Source organism: Mauremys reevesii, linkage group 9, assembly GCF_016161935.1.
Source record: "Mauremys reevesii isolate NIE-2019 linkage group 9, ASM1616193v1, whole genome shotgun sequence".
Taxonomy (NCBI): Eukaryota; Metazoa; Chordata; order Testudines; family Geoemydidae; genus Mauremys; species Mauremys reevesii.
The window spans coordinates 101,595,772-101,611,425 of record NC_052631.1 but is presented as its reverse complement, the minus strand read 5'-3'; the positions used below and the strand labels follow the sequence as shown (position 1 = coordinate 101,611,425).

The 15,654-nt window shown below is 47.9% G+C and overlaps 1 protein-coding gene across 8 annotated transcripts in view; it reads left to right on the top strand.

Annotated features, from left to right (window-relative positions):
* HTR2C (5-hydroxytryptamine receptor 2C) overlaps positions 1 to 11,235 on the top strand; it is a 653,091-nt gene extending 641,856 nt beyond the window's left edge. For all 8 annotated transcript variants that reach the window (XM_039488617.1, XM_039488616.1, XM_039488612.1 and 5 more), the window contains one exon: positions 10,128 to 11,235. In XM_039488617.1, the coding sequence (XP_039344551.1) occupies positions 10,128 to 10,960 (833 nt within the window). In that variant the 3' untranslated portion in view covers positions 10,961 to 11,235. The remainder of the gene's footprint in view (positions 1 to 10,127) is intronic.
* Positions 11,236 to 15,654: the final 4,419 nt, after the last annotated feature.

Sequence of the window (15,654 nt, the reverse complement as noted above, 5' to 3'; positions counted from 1 at the left end):
GGCTTTTAGAGTAAGTTCACGTTACTTGGATTTGATTTGAATTTGTGCCATGAGGTGTCTTTATTAATGTTTGATAACTTTCTCAGCAAGGAATTCTTTATGGTAGGGACAGCTGGATCATGGAAACAGCCCCCATGGACCCTCTGTGCCCTGGGGTGCTGCACAAACATGAATCTGTTTGCATACTTGAGCCCTAAGTTAGCAAACAGAGCTGAGGACACGTTACAAGGAAAAATCTGGGAAGAATGTGACTAATGGGCAGGATGACAGATGGGAAGTCTAAATGTGTTACTGGGCCTTTACCCAACTCTTTGAATCAAGGTAGGCTGCCTGGAAATGCTCCTTCTGTGACAGGCACAACAATAGTATTACTGAAAAGTGAAGTGACTGCATGTTAATGAAAGTGCGTACAGGGCGTTCCCACACACCCCCAGATCTGGGGGAACGCAGTACTTTTATTTCTGTCGTGAGAATGTCTATGGACACCAAGTGTCTGTTTGACCCTCACTGTGGCCAAAAGTTTTTGCTCGGCTTCACGTGCCGGCTGAGAGCTGTTGTGTTAATTTAGATGGAATAAATGGGCCCAAGGTGTTTATGTCACCCAGTCACTTTCCAACATTAAACAGTGTTAACCAAGGTTTGGGGTTTGGAATACAGAGACCTCAGCCTGCTTAGCACCACGGCAAACACTCCATTACAAATCCTTTCAACCTTTTATTACAGATCCAGAAAAGAAGAAAATACTGTGACAGCCTTTGAAATGTAAAGCGTTGAATGAGGCTTTCCTTTCCACACCTGCCCTTGTTGCCTTCCCCTTTAGCTGAAGAGAGCTCTGGCGAGGAACCTCACTCCTTGTCTGACAGGCTCTTCGGTGGTGATAGCTGTCCCGCTGGGAGATGAGAAGAAGGTAGTTGAGATGGGCTGGAACTGTTATTATTAAGTCTCCATTTCATCCCAGGTGGTGGTTGGGATTCAGCTCGACCTGGTGCAGGCGGCGATGTCATCTGGCCCCTCTCTCTGGCCCAGTCTGGTCAGGACATTTCTCAGGATCAGGCTGACATGAAGGCCCGGGGTCCCAGGAGGAAATGCCAGTGGCAGCCATGATTGTGAAGCTCACTCCAGTAGCCTCTGTCTGTTATTCCCTATTTTCCCCTCAAAGTCTCTTTCTTTAAAGATCCCACAAGGGGCGATGGGTGGAACAGCCGATCCCCTTGTTGTTTTGTCCACAACTTAGGCCTACTTCCAACACCCCAATTTTGGTTCACTGATTTCCAGTCCCACATTTTCTTGTTCATCAAGCCTGACCTTAATACAGTCCTGGGGGCCTTTTTGTTACGACAAATTTAGTCTGTCTGGCTCCCATCCATATTTGTTATTATCGGTTAGTGTAACATCTCAGGAACTTTCACAAACTTTTTACAGTTCAGCTCACAATTAGAGTAAATTTGTAGACCCAATTATCACATAATTGGCATAAATCGGTGCATCTCCATTAAAGTATTAGAGCTTCATCAATTTGGACCAGCTGAAAACGTGGCTTCAGCTGGTCTCTTGTCTCCAATATTCTGTAATACTGACTGCTAATGGAGACCTTCATGGGAATTCTGCACATATAGGACGTGTTCCTCAGCTGCTGTAGATGGGCATAGCGCCATTGTCTACAGTGAGGCTATGCAGACATATCCCAGCTTAAGATCTGGCCCAAAGATAGCAGAATGTTCGAGTCAAGGACTGAAAAGCAGGTGCAGGTTCAGAATTTCATCCTAAAAGGAGCTCTGCTCTAATACACTGGCCAATTAAAAAAAAGATGTTGCCCCCACTATGTCTTGGTTGTTCATTAAATCCTCTCACAGACCCTCTCCTTAGTGGGAGCAGCTTGTTTTTGGCTGATTGGCGCCCAGTGAAGGAATTCTAACGAGACAGGAAACCTTGCGTCGGCAGAAAACCAAAATAAAACTTAATTCGTGAAAATAACAAATGTGGTGCACAGAAAAGAGGTGACAGAAAAGTGAAAGTGGATTGATGTGCTCCTGAGCCTGAAATGACGGGGCTTTGTTAAGCCGTGTGACAGGTCTCTTCTTTGGAGCTCGAAGAGATGATGGAGGTGGCTTTAGCACTGCCAGGTGACTCTGACACTGTTGCTTGGGAAGTAGGGCTGAGCTTGCGGTTGTGGTACTGGAGTGGGACTCAGGAGATCAGGTTCAATTCCTGCATTGGCTACAGATCCCTTGTGTGACCTTGCAAAGGGCTTTAATATTTCTGTGCCTTAGTTCCCTATCTGTGAAAAACAGATATTCCCTTTCTCCCAGACTGCTGCAGTTAGGGTCCAGACAGGCTTTTTGTTTAAAGCTTGACTCTTCTAAGTGCTCTGAAGTCTGCACAGTTACTCAGATTGCCTTGAAAGTTTGTGTGCCTCTTGGAGGTGCAGAATTTGGTCAGAGATCCAAATTTGGGGCTATTTGAACAGGGGGTTCCTGAGATCCAGCCCCCGGGAAAAACCCAGATTTCTGTAAAGTTGACCTTTGGAAACGCATTTTTGCATACGGCTAGAGATCAAACCAGGGCTGAGATCACCCACCCCACCAGGGTCTCCCCAGCAGAGCACATGCCACCCACTAGCCTTTGGGAGAAATCAGATCACAGTGTTACACTGGCAAGAATTTCTAGGGCTCAAGCACCTCCTGGATTATACGGTGTCTGTGCAGAGAGAGAGCGAGACCAAGAGTTTTGAAAGGCAGCTAAAATTCACAGTTAGGCAGCTCTGAGACTGGCCTGGTCATTGAATCTGAGTCCCGCACAGCGACAAGGGAGGTGTGTTGCTCCAAGCTGCCTCTGTTAAAGGAGGGGAAATGGAGTCTGAGAACAGCAGACTATTCACAAGGCACTGAAGCGATTTTTTAAAAGAAAATAGATGACAAATGCCAGTGCTAGCTGGAGTGGAGCTGATTCGTGGTGGAAGTCTGGAGAGGGGCTGGGGGCAGTGCAGGGAGAGGGATAAGGGGATGGGTGGTAAGAGAGGGGTTTGGGGGAATGAGGGACACTGGGCAGGGAGACATGAGGGTGAGCGATGAGGGGGCTGGGGGAAATAGGGGTAGAGGCACCACTCAGCTCTACGTTCCCCTCCCACATGTGTGCCATGATCTGGGGGGCCGCAGCTCATCTACAGGGGTCTGAGACCCCCCCCCACTCCTTAACCTCTGTTACTTGAGCTGGGATCTGGGGGGCTTGTCATTCTCGGAGGAGCCTATCTCTTCCCCCCCCCCCCCGCCATCCCACGTGTACAGGATCTGGCAAAGCCCTGCCCATCTGGGTGTGCAGCTGAGCACAAGCGTGCTGGGCACATGCATGCTGACACTGGGTGAGCAGTGCAGAATGGGCATGCTTGTTGCATATCACAGGCTGTCTCGCCCGGGGAGGGGAGGACGGGAACATGCACTGACGCTGAGTGGAGCAGCGCCCACATCTGCAGACTCTTGTTTCAGGCTGTGTTCATCTCCTGGAGGTGTCCTCATTCACCTGAGAATATCCCCATGTCACCCCTCGCTGAGCCTCCCATGCTGCAGGGGGATGTGTAGTGCTGTGGGGAAGGAGAGATGTGAGGGGCCAAGCAGGGCACAGAATGCAGCTCCTTTTCAGAAAACTGGGGTGGCTCTAAAAAGCGTCTTTGGGTTCTCTCGGCATGCCTGGGGGAGACAGCTGGAGTTCAAGGCTGGGCCCAGTTGGAAACCTGGGTACACTGCCACATAGGCACATCCAGGACATGTCCCCCCGCAACATGGGGTGGGGAGGAGTCTGGACCAAATAGTACGATGGGGCCAGCTGGGAGGGGGAGGGACAAGGCTGATTGGTGGGGCTGATTGATTGATTGGTGGGGCTCTGAGGAGGAGAAGGGGATGGGGCAGGATCAATAGTCCACTTGGCTTCCCTGCTAACTACAACTGCTACAGTGACCACTAGCTCCTACCGACAAGTTTTCTTTCTGTTCAAAACACTAGGAAATGAAATGGCAAAAAAACTTTGTTAGTGCTCATAGATTCCAAGGCCAGAAGGGACCATTGTGATCATCTAGTCTGACCTCCTGTATAGCACAGGACAGAGATCTGTCCCCAGATAATTATTCCTAGAACAGATATTTTCAAAGAATATCCAATCTTGATTTCAAAATTGCTTTTGACTCAGTTGGGTTTTGTTGTCTGCTCCCAGTGAGAGACTTTGTCTGTGACATTACATTTTCAATGGTACATGTACATTTGGGGATTTTTTATGAGACTATCTCTGGATCAAATAGTGAAATATTTTACAAAGATGTATTTGAGGTCACTTGTGCTTTTGTTTTATAAATTGAGACTATACTGTGAGGAGTGTCTGCCCTCTGTGACTGCTATGGCATCTCAGCAAAATTCAGAGAACTGAGCTGCTGGCTTGAGAATGCCTTAAAAGATGACAAGAAATGGGCATTAAGACAACAACTGTAATTGAATTTGTTGTCCAAAGGGTCTTGCTCCATCTCCCTTTCCTCCTGCTCTCCCTGTGCCAAAGAGGAGATGCAAAAATCTGAAAGCAGGGGGTGCAGGAAGACTATCCCACTGGTCTTTCCACTGTGTGCTGCTCTGAAAAGAGACTTCCCACTCAGATGCCACTCGACTAAAGAGGCATTGAGCACCCCAGTAGTGGGTTGGAAACTGTTGTGTGACCTGTTGTGTGCCAGTCAGCTCCAAGAAAGGAAAAGGCTGCCTTGAAGTCTACTACATAATAGTTATTTATTCGCATTGCTATAGTGCAGGGGTAGGCAACCTATGGCACGCATGCCGAAGGCGGCACCCAAGCTGATTTTCAGTGGCACTCACATTGCCCAGGTCCTGGCCACTGGTCGGAGGGACGCTGCATTTTAATTTAATTCTAAATGAAGCTTCTTAAACATTTTAAAAACCTTATTTACTTTACATACAACAATGTTAAACTGTATTACCGGCATGCGAAACCTTAAATTAGAGTGACTAAATGAAGACTCGGCACAGCACTTCTGAAAGGTTGCCGATGCCTGGGGGCCCCAGTCATGGACCTTGCGCCCCATTGCGCTAGGCACTGCATAAACATAGCACACAAAGATGGACCCTCCCTTGAAGAGCTACAAAGGGTTCTTAGTAAACTCGTACAAATACATTTAGCCAGGCCTGGGGAGAATGCTGGGTTAAGAGCGAACCTTTAGCAAAATGGCTGCCGAGTAGGTCAGGCTGGTAAGGCAGGGAGACGACTCGGGACAAGTCCCAGTCTTGCCCTCATAAGTTCTGTTCTTGTGGTCACATCTCCCACGTGTGATCTACTGGCCATGCCATGGATGGGGGAGGGAGAGGCAGCCAAAGATAACCCTCAGATTGCAAGGCTGGGGGATGGGGAGGATGGCTGCGGTTGGGAGAAATGGGGGAAGGTGGAATAGAGGAGAAGGGGGATGTCACTTGGCCACTCCCAGAAGGTGAGTCCTGAGTAAGGGGCAGATTCAGCGGTGGCCCCTGACTGAACTACAGAACAGGTATTGGAGTAGCCCATCTGGGTGCTATGCCTCTGGCCTTCATCCTGCTCTCAGCCACTGGGCTGTGAATAAGGAATAGCTCCAGGCAAGCACCAATGCACAAAGACTGGATGAGAGCAGAATTATGCCTGGCAGTGCAGAGCTAGCTGGGCTAACCACTACCTCGAGGGTAGCAGGAGCTGGGGGGTTTCTCCCAACCAAGCAGCTCAGATGGTACCAGGCTGGAGGGAGGACTGTTCGGGGATGAAGGCGCTTACAGCCCAAAAGAGGTTATCTGTGAATGATGGGGCAATGTTTGGGATACAGGGTGTTTCTTATCTTAACTGAACTGTTTCACCCACTCCCTAATAGAAACCTGCTGTCCTGTTGCTCTGTAACACACTCCTAGAGACTAACCGATGGCGAGCGCTCTCCTGCCCACTCACATCCACAGCATCCATGAGTCAAAGGATCTGCCTCTGCTACCCAGGAAAGTGCTGCGGTATTGGGCCTTGAGACAGACGGGGAGAGAGGAGCACCCCTGTAAAACCTCAAAACCAGGACAGCGAGGGTTGATTAAAGCAAGGAATTTATGCGGAAACATTTGCATATTTTAATCAACTTCTAAAGATCTCTTTGTTCAGTCTTTGGAAAGCTCCGACGTTCTCCATGCTGCAGTTATTGTGTTCATTGTGCTTTTCTAACCTTTCTTCTTAAAAGGCAATGAATACGTGCCCTCCTAGAAATTGGAATCTGTCATAATCCCAGGCTTTCCGAATCATCTGCCATCTCTGACCACTGTGGAGTATCGAGAGAGAGCATACGAAATGGTTAAGAACTGGCTAATGGACAGATTTCAAAAAGTCCTTGTCCATGAGGACTCATCATCAAATGGGGGTGTTTCTAGAGGGGTTCTGCAGGGATCAGTACTAGGCCTGTAATTTTCAGCAGTAATCTCAAACAAAATATAAAATAAAATGTGCAGATGGCGCAGACTGGCGGAGTGGTGGTAAACAATGATGAGGATGGGGCAGTCAATCAGAACAATCTGGATCGTTTGGCAAGCAGGGCCCACTCACACACAACATGGTTTAATATAGCCAAGTGCAAAGTTCTACATCTAGGAACAAAGAACTCAGGCCATCCCTACAGAATGGGGGACTGGATCCTGGAAAGCAGGGACTCTGGGAGGGATTATGGGGTCATAGTGGACTGAACATGAGTTCCCAGGGCGATGCTGTGGGTGGGTTGTAGACAGAGGGGGATAGGGAGTCAGAGCAGGGAGGTGATTTTACCTCTGTGTATGGCACTGGTGAGACCGATCCTGGAACACCGAGTCCAGGTCCGGTGCCCACATCTGAAAAAGGATGTTGAAAAACTGAAGAGGGACCAGAAGAGAACCACGAAAATTATCCGAGGGCTGGAGAAGATGCCTGTCAGTGAGAGACTTGAAGAGCTCAGTCTGATCACCTATAGAGAGGTGATGATAAGTGTGTCGGTACCTTCCTGGGGAGAAGATGCTGGATACCAAAGGGCTCTTTACTCTAGCAGAGAAAGGCAGCACAAGAGCACGTGGCTGGAAGCTGAAGCCAGAGAATTTCAAATTACAGACTGGGAACAAATGTTTAACAGAGACGGTGATTAACCATTGGAACAAACTCCCCAGGGAAGTGGTGGACTCTCCATCTCTTGATATTTTCAGATGAAGACAGGCTCCCTTTCTGGAAGACGTGCTTTAATCCAACACTGAGCTCAGTACAGGGGTAAGCAGGTGACATTTAATGGCCTGTGTTACACAGGTGGTCAGACTAGATGAGCTAATGGTCTCTTCTGGCTTTACAGTCTGACTCATTCCTGACCCTGGACATCTCAAGCTCTGAAATAGAGTCTGACACTGGCACCAGTTCTTAAGTCATTTCATTTCCCCTTCTCAGAACGGAGATTTTCCCTTTTCCTGCCATCAAATGGTTCCTGCAACAACTGGCTTTGCTGCATCACAAAATTAGATATTCACCTGTTGTTAAGAAAGATGACTCCGATCAGATGCATCCAGAGTAGAATATACTTGTCAGCCATCAGAATTTAGGTATGTTTAAGTTCATTTTAATAGCTGTGAAAGTTACAAACGTTTTTAGAAGTGCAACAGGCCTGCCTGACCCATCCTGTTTGCCAACCAATCATTCTTCAGGGTAACAGCATTTCCCAAGAAGAATTCTTTAAAACTTTTTTCACAAACATTTTTCACTTGCAGTTATTGATATCAAAATAGGACTGCAGTTGTTATTTTTCCACAGAGCTATCTGCTTTGACTTAAAATATAAACACAGGATATAAATATATTCCTGCTCCATGCAAGTGTTGCTGAGAAGGGAATTAGGTTCCATAATATACAAAAGCATTGCCTAGTTATGTGACCATAATGACACCCTGAATGTTCATCTAATCACTGTGGGCTAAATCCAGCTCTGGTGGAACTCCATTCAACTCAGTGAAGTTGCACCATGCTTGAATTTGGCCCCTTGTTATTTTCTGAATACAGTGGGCTTGTTTCTTACTAACAACTTGTAGCAAAAAATCTATTCAGACATGCACTATCCCGGTTTTATTCTGCTATAACTCCATTGACTTCATTTGGATTACTCACGTGTGGAAGGGCTGCAGGATCCAACCCAGTAATTGTTAAATAGCTATGAAGCTACCGAGCCAAGAAGCTAAGAAGTTGGTTTTTAGTAGCAGGTTGTTAAACGGACTTGAGAGGGTTAAGGTTGTCATAGTTAAGGCGAGAGAGGAGGCGATTACATTGGTGAAGACATGAGACGCGAGCCTGGATGTGAACTTTGGCAGTCTGCAGAGAGAGCGAGATGGCTGGATAATGTAGATGTAGCTCAGGACAATGAAGGACAAGCGTTAGGTATGTGAAGCATTTATAGGCGTCATTGCTTTTCAGCAGAAATACCCTCACTAACCTACTGGCAAACTGTAAATGTATGATGCTGACAGTTCTCAGATGTATTCTTCAGGATTCTGGAGTCGCTTAGCAAAGGCAGGAAAAGAACGCCATGCTTAATAGCACATTTCGCTCTCTGCTTTTAGATAAAGATTTTGGACTTCTAGAACATGACACACACAAGACAATGGATATGTAATTTATATACAAAGGTCCTGGTATTGCAAAGTGTTTCCCCCCCAGATTATAATCACCCAGTAAGATGATACTGTACATACAGTATAAACCTAGGGTGAGCTCGCTGGTGATGTAAACACTTAACTAGGAGCAGCAGGGAGTGGCTTAGCAGCCAGCAGCAGACTGGCTTCCACACATATTTAATCAATTATTGATCTTTTCAGTGTTCCCTGTGATTATTCAGCACTTGCAACCACTCCCCGCTTGGTATCGTCCGCACACTTTATAAGTGTGCTCTCCGTGCCACTATCTCAGTCTAAACCATTGATGAGTGCAGAGAGCAAGGGAAACCCCCTTGGCAAATACAGGGATTCCTGTAGTTTTGTCAGCAGACCCAGTAGTTGGGGAAGTTAGAAGATGCACCCTAGTAAAATTGAATGTATTCATTTAAAGTGGGCTTCCCGTCTCAGCCAAAAGCCTTATTTGTGTGCCTCTGGGCCAGTCTCAGAGCTGAAGTCATTCACAACTGCCTCTCACAACCCCTTCACTGACACTGGGGGGGGTGCGGTTCCCTCCGCCCTTTCTGTTCTCACAGGTGTACCTCCCATGGCAGCCTGTACACACCCGTAGCCTGTTGCATTCTGGGTCCTAGGGACAGGAATCAGACAGACACTATTTGATGCATGCCTCATTGTTAGACTTCACAATTGCTTCATTCTAAGGCTTCAGAGAAGACTGCCTGTATAATGACTGCCAGGTATACGCTGCAGATAGCCCCTGTGCCTGGAGACACATGGGTTGTGCGGCTTACAGAGACCCCTGCTCTCCCCTAACAAATACAGACAAGAAGCTTGATCCTGAGAGGTGCTGAGCACCCAGAGCTAACACTGTGGTCAGCTCCGCTCAGGATGAGACCAGAAAATAGCATGTGCTTCCCCCAGAGTGCTAGGAAGAACGAGGCTGGTTTTCTCTTACAATCGTTGCAATATTGTTTCACAGATTGGCCACACGAGCTAGCTGGATGTCACTTTCTTGTGTTTGGCCTGGGCCTGCCTCAGAAATTCAGAGTGTCTGTCCTCCACTTCGCCCCAAACCTGGGTGCCAGGCTGAATATAGCAAAGCTCTTTGGTGTCGTAAATAGCCACCTTGTCGACAGCGTCTGCGGGTCGGAATTAACGTTAGAAATAACAGCCCAGGAGCGGAGTTATACTGAAACCTTGGGGAGGTGATTCATTGCATCGGCGCTGGAGTCCAATATGCCTGCACGATGTTTCGAGACAGCAGGTCTTTCTGTCACTAGAGCCGTGCTGCCACCAAGTGGGGTTGAGCATTACAACAGGGGTTCTTGTTCCTCCTGGGGATACTGGCTTGTCTTTGGAACAGCTGTAGGCACGGGGTGAAATGTGGTGTGTGTGAGGCACGAATCATTTATACACGCTCTCTGGAGTCCTTGTCTGCTTTAGTAACAGTCTGCTTTCGCTCTCTCTTTTCCAGGGATATCCATGCCCATCCCGGTCATAGGATTGCAGGATGACTCCAGGGTGTTTGTGAATGGGAGCTGCATTCTGAATGATGAAAACTTTGTCCTTTTTGGGTCCTTCGTGGCATTCTTTATCCCGCTCATCATCATGGTGATCTCGTACTGCCTGACTGTCCAGGTGCTGCAGAAGCAAGCGACGGTGTTCATGTACGGCGAGGTGCCCAAGCAGCGAAGGAGCAGCATGAACTGCCTCAAAAAAGAAAACAACACAGAGAACATCTCGATGCTCCAGAACCACGAGGCGGCCTCCCACTTGAACTCTCCCGCAAATAAGGAAGCCGTGCTCTTTCGGAAAGGGACCATGCAGTCTATCAACAACGAGCGCAGAGCCTCCAAGGTCCTGGGCATTGTCTTTTTTTTGTTTCTTATCCTGTGGTGTCCATTTTTCATCACTAACATCATGTCCGTTCTTTGCAAGGAAGCCTGTGATGGGAGCCTCCTGGGCGAACTCATGGACGTGTTTGTGTGGGTTGGTTACATTTGTTCTGGGATTAACCCCCTGGTATACACACTCTTCAATAAAACCTATCGCAGGGCTTTTGCCAACTACATCTGCTGCCAGTACAAGCCCAGTAAAAAATCAACACTGCAACAAAACCAGTGTCTGAATGTCGCTTCCACAGCTTCGTACGGGAAAGACCTTACTTTAAATAGCTACCGAAATGGCAATGAACTCAACAGCATGGAGTTGGATGAAACTGAGGAGGGCTTAGAAATGCAACCAGGGACTTCAGAGCTGTCGATAAACAACTGCAATGTTGTAAGCGAAAGGGTGAGCTGTGTGTAATCGAGTCTCACCCGTGGCTCTGCAGCTGAAATATACCTGTGTAAAAATGTATGTGTCAGTCAAAGAACAATGTAAATACTGCATCCTGAACAAAGCTTTTTTTAAAAAAATCATCTTTCCAGCCCAGTGCTTTAAATCCTACATACACTGAGGGGAGGTTTAAAGTTCTATATTTACTGTTCCTACTAGATCAAAAATATCAAGTATTTTGCTTATATCATGGACAAAATGCTGACATTTTCTTCCAGTGTATGAACAAAAATGCTGAATACTTACTCAGGTGGCATTTGCTGGAGTCCAGAGTGGCTCATTCATAGCTATAGATCAACTCCATGGAAATGGACTTGATCAGGAAAACTTTTTTAAGTTGACAGTAAATATACACTTTAAATCCTCACCCATGTTATGTGCCATGCAACAGTGCAACACCAAGTCTTAGCAGACTCCTGGAAGGGATCCCTCTGCCAAGCATCGCAGTATTGCAACAGAACGGTTGGCTAAGCAGACTGCTCACTTGGGGGGTGCGGGCGGGGTGACCTTTCCCCCTGGAGAGCTGTTTTCACTTCTGATTTCATTTCCAAGTGTGCTGAGATTGGCAGTCACATCCTGGTCCCTAGCAGATGCTTGTTCACGCCACACAACTGGGGAACGCGACTCCAGTGCACTTCTGCAGCCCTGGGCTTTCAGGGCCATTTGACCCTGGGATCCTGAACTCTCATGGCACCATTAAAACCTGCAAACTCTCTTGGCCCTTCCTTTGTAAATAGAGTGTCTCTGACTCTGCCCTGGACCCTAAAAATCACCGGATGCCGAGCTAGCAGTGGGCCAGGCTCTGCTCCGCTTTCTCCTGCCTGTTGTCTGATGGGCATGTGATGGTGGCTCACATCAGAAAGGTGAACGGAGTTTGGCTCAGTGTCTGGCTCTGAAGCAGCTGTTAGCTCCTGTTCAGGTCTTTTACACCACACTAGTGCAGGGCAGAGTTGCAAGCAAAGTCTATTAGTTACAGCTCCTAGACCAGCCGAGTGCCCTTCGCTTGCTGCTGGGTCAGGCTGTTTGCTTTGAGTGGCATGTCATTGGGCTCAGGTCATGTGCTTTACCCGGAGAAGTGGGCTTTGGTTTCATTGGGGCTCTCAGCTTCATCTTTCCTAGCCTCTTGCTCTCACCAGTCTGACATTTCCTTGTTCGTTCCCATGTTCGTTTTCTCGGCAGCCTGCGATGGGCGGTGTCACAGTTCTGGAGAGACAGCACTGCTTTCTTCTGCGCATCCTGCCACCGCAAACCAGACGTCATGCTTGTGTTGGGAGGGCTGCTGCTTGGACTGTGAGCCTCCCCGAGGGCGAAAGAACCCTCCCAGCCCCGTGAGCCCAGGTGCATCAGAGTAAGCGAGGCCATTGCTTGTTCCATCCTGGGAACGGGCTAAGCACCAACCCACCTGGTGTAAACCAACAGTAAGCGACTGGCCCCAGGAGCTACAGTAACTCCTCACTTAACGCTGTCGTTCTGTTCCTGAAAAATGCAACTTTCAGTGAAACAATGTTAAACGAATCCAATTTCCCCCTAAGATTTAATGTAAATGCGGGGGGTTCGGTTCCTAGGAAATTTTTGGGGGGCAGACAAAAGGCATTATATACTGTACAGTGCTGGACTGTACTGTGTTGGCTTACCCCACACAGGCACAGCCTGCTGCAGGCAAGGACGCTAGGAAGCAGCTTCGCAGCAGCAGCGGCAGCTTCCCTGGAGAAGAACAGGTGCTGTCTTTGCCGGGGGATGCTCCAGGCCCGCCTCTTCCCACCCCCACTCCACCTCCTCTCCGGAGCATGCATTGTCCCCGCTCCTTCCGTCCCCTCCCAGAAAGTCCTACGCACCGCCTGTTTGACGGTGAGGGAAGCACTGGGAGGGAGGGGGAGGAGGCGGAGAAGAAGAACTTGGGCAATGCTCCCTTGTAAAGTCGCAGCTCTTCCACAGAATCCTACAAGCAGTGGACAGAGCAGGCAGCCAAACGACGTTAGAAGGGAGCACTGCACAACTTTAAATGAGCATGTTCCCTAATGGAGCAGCAACGTAACGTCGAAACAACGTTAAGCGGGAGGACGTTAAGTGGGGCGTTTCTGTACGAGGAAGTAGGTGAGGAACTGACTCGGGTGAGGTTCTGGAGTGCTGCAGGCTCCGAACTCTGCATCATGCCAGAGCTAGCCTTTAGCAACTTAGAGCTTCTGTAACTAATTAACAAACCTAACGACATCCCTGTGAAGTAGGTGCCTTTGGCGTGACTGGCAGTCTCTGCTTATGAAAAACCCAAGAATATCAAGGGTGATGCATGTCAAGGATGAGTTGCATTTGCTTAATGTGAACTGGTTTTCATGTTCTTAGGCACCAGCTGGAACCACAAAGGAAGTGCAGAATGGAGCTGTTGCTTTAGTGAAGGGGTTACACTGTTGAATTGCACTTGACAGCAGTTATCTGATTGTGGCCCTTACAGGAATCTGCAGCCATGGCTTGATCCACCACTGCATTGCTCCAGTGTGACTCCGGTGCAATCCCACTGAAGTCCCTGGTCCTGATTCGCCTCTCATTCATGTCCGTGTAAATCTGCAGTTCTTCCACTGCCATCATGGAGTGACACTGGCATAGGACCAGAGTGCCGCTGTGGTGAATCGAGCTCCCGCTTTGCAGGAAGGCAGCATGCATACATGCAGCATGTATTCTGCAGCTACGCAGGCACTGGCCTGGATGTTCAGTATGTCTCCTCGCTCATGCGTCCGTTTGTATTTCTACGCAGTCATCGTAGCTGGTAGCATTGGGGCTGGACAATGACACCACTTCCCTCCTCGGGTGGCTGCCCTTTTCGCTAGCTCAGGTTTGACATACTGCACGTGCTGGAGGGGATCAGAACGGTGTGTTTCCTTTTGCTGGGTATTTTTGCAGGGCGAATTCACAGCACATCTTTTCCAAAAATAAATCTCTCTATCTAGATTTTTAAAAAAGCAACCACAGACTTTAAAAGTACTAGCAATAAGTTGAATGATACTAGCTTATAGCACATGTATAAACAGTTCATATGTCATGGCATCCTAGTATTTAGCAGAGTCCACATGCAGGGATCATCCTTGATTAGGAACCTTCCATCCTGTTCATGCAAGTACAGTAGTTATGATACACAGGGAACCTCCTGCATTTGGATGTAAATACTGAGAATTGAACATAGATGCTACAATACTTTTATAAATGTTTAAAAAGGAGACTTTCACCCTGAGACTTGTACCTCCGGTGACCATTGCTACTCAGCTGAAACCATTTGGATGTATATTACCTGTTCAGATAACCGTGCGAGAGGACAGCCTTATGACCCCCATGTTCCCTCCCTGCCAGCAGATGGGAACATCTTTGTGAATGGTTGAATGCTGTCACCTCCCAACTTCTTTCTGGTCATTCACCCCCAGGGTTTTGTGATGCTGCTATTAATTTATTAAAGAAACATTGTTGGTTTAATAATTCTTATTTAATTATTTTCACGGTCTTTTGATAAGAAAATATTCACTTTGTTTTCTTCTCTCCTCTGCCCATCCCCAATTAAAATGTACCCTACCCCAAAAACCTAATATCCGCAGAATGTATTTAATTTTTTTCTTCCATTCCTATGGCTGTTGCATAGTAACTTAAGCCAAAACATTAGCTCCTGCAAATGTCTGTACCCGTCCATTCCCCAAAACACAGAAAGCACAATGAAACCCTGAGGAACATGAACCTCCACTACTGTCAGACGTGAATTACATGAATTTAGGTGATGCCAAAAAAGTGGATTTATTCCTCTATGCTTTAACCAAGATGGACTTGTCCTCAGAACAACCCTGCTTTCCCTAAATTCCAGCAGTTCACTATTGTACTGCGTATCGTACCGATCTGGAGGTGGGTGGTGGACATGTCTGCCAGGAGGAAGGGGTTTAGTTTGGGTCCCCAAATCTCTGCTCAGGTCGGGTTTGCTTTATAAGCACAGTGAGTGATTTCTTTTTTTTAACTCTGTTGTTAAGGTAAAACAGCAACAGTTCCTTGGCAATGTTACTGGGGAATAAATGCGCTGATCTTAGCACCTCTCCCTTTCCACAGCAGATGGGAGAGACGCAGACTTTCCTTTGAGCCTGGCCAAATGGGGGGACACTGCAATTGAACAGCTTCGCTGATGAGATTTCAGAAGACTTTGGGGACAGAGTTCCTGGGGTCTTGCCTTCCCACTGTTGTGAGACAAGCTTCACCCAGCAGCTTTCACGTTGGCATTGGCTAGATGGGCCCCAATGAGCCCACTTCACACACACGCCATAGTGTTCAGCTGTGCCACTGGGGCAAGAAATGTTAACACAGAAATTCCCTGAATGCCGCCAACCCACCCTTCTGCTCCATGGGTCTGTGGCCCTTTGCTGCTGTCCTGTGCTGCCATAGGATGCCAGCGTTTTACACAGAGCCTTTCCCGCAGGTCCATCGACACTGGCACTGGAAGTGGACACAGCCATGCTAGCTTGAGCAGGGACGGACTGGCATGTCTACGAGTTGGCAATTACATCTCCCACTCCAGTGGAGACGTGCCCACGAATTATCTGCTGCCTGTCCCTGCACTTACTCAAGGTTATTAAATGCTCTGACTAGAGCCCACTAATGCTTATTCCGAGCAGGACACTGTATGGTGCTAAGAATTCATGTTA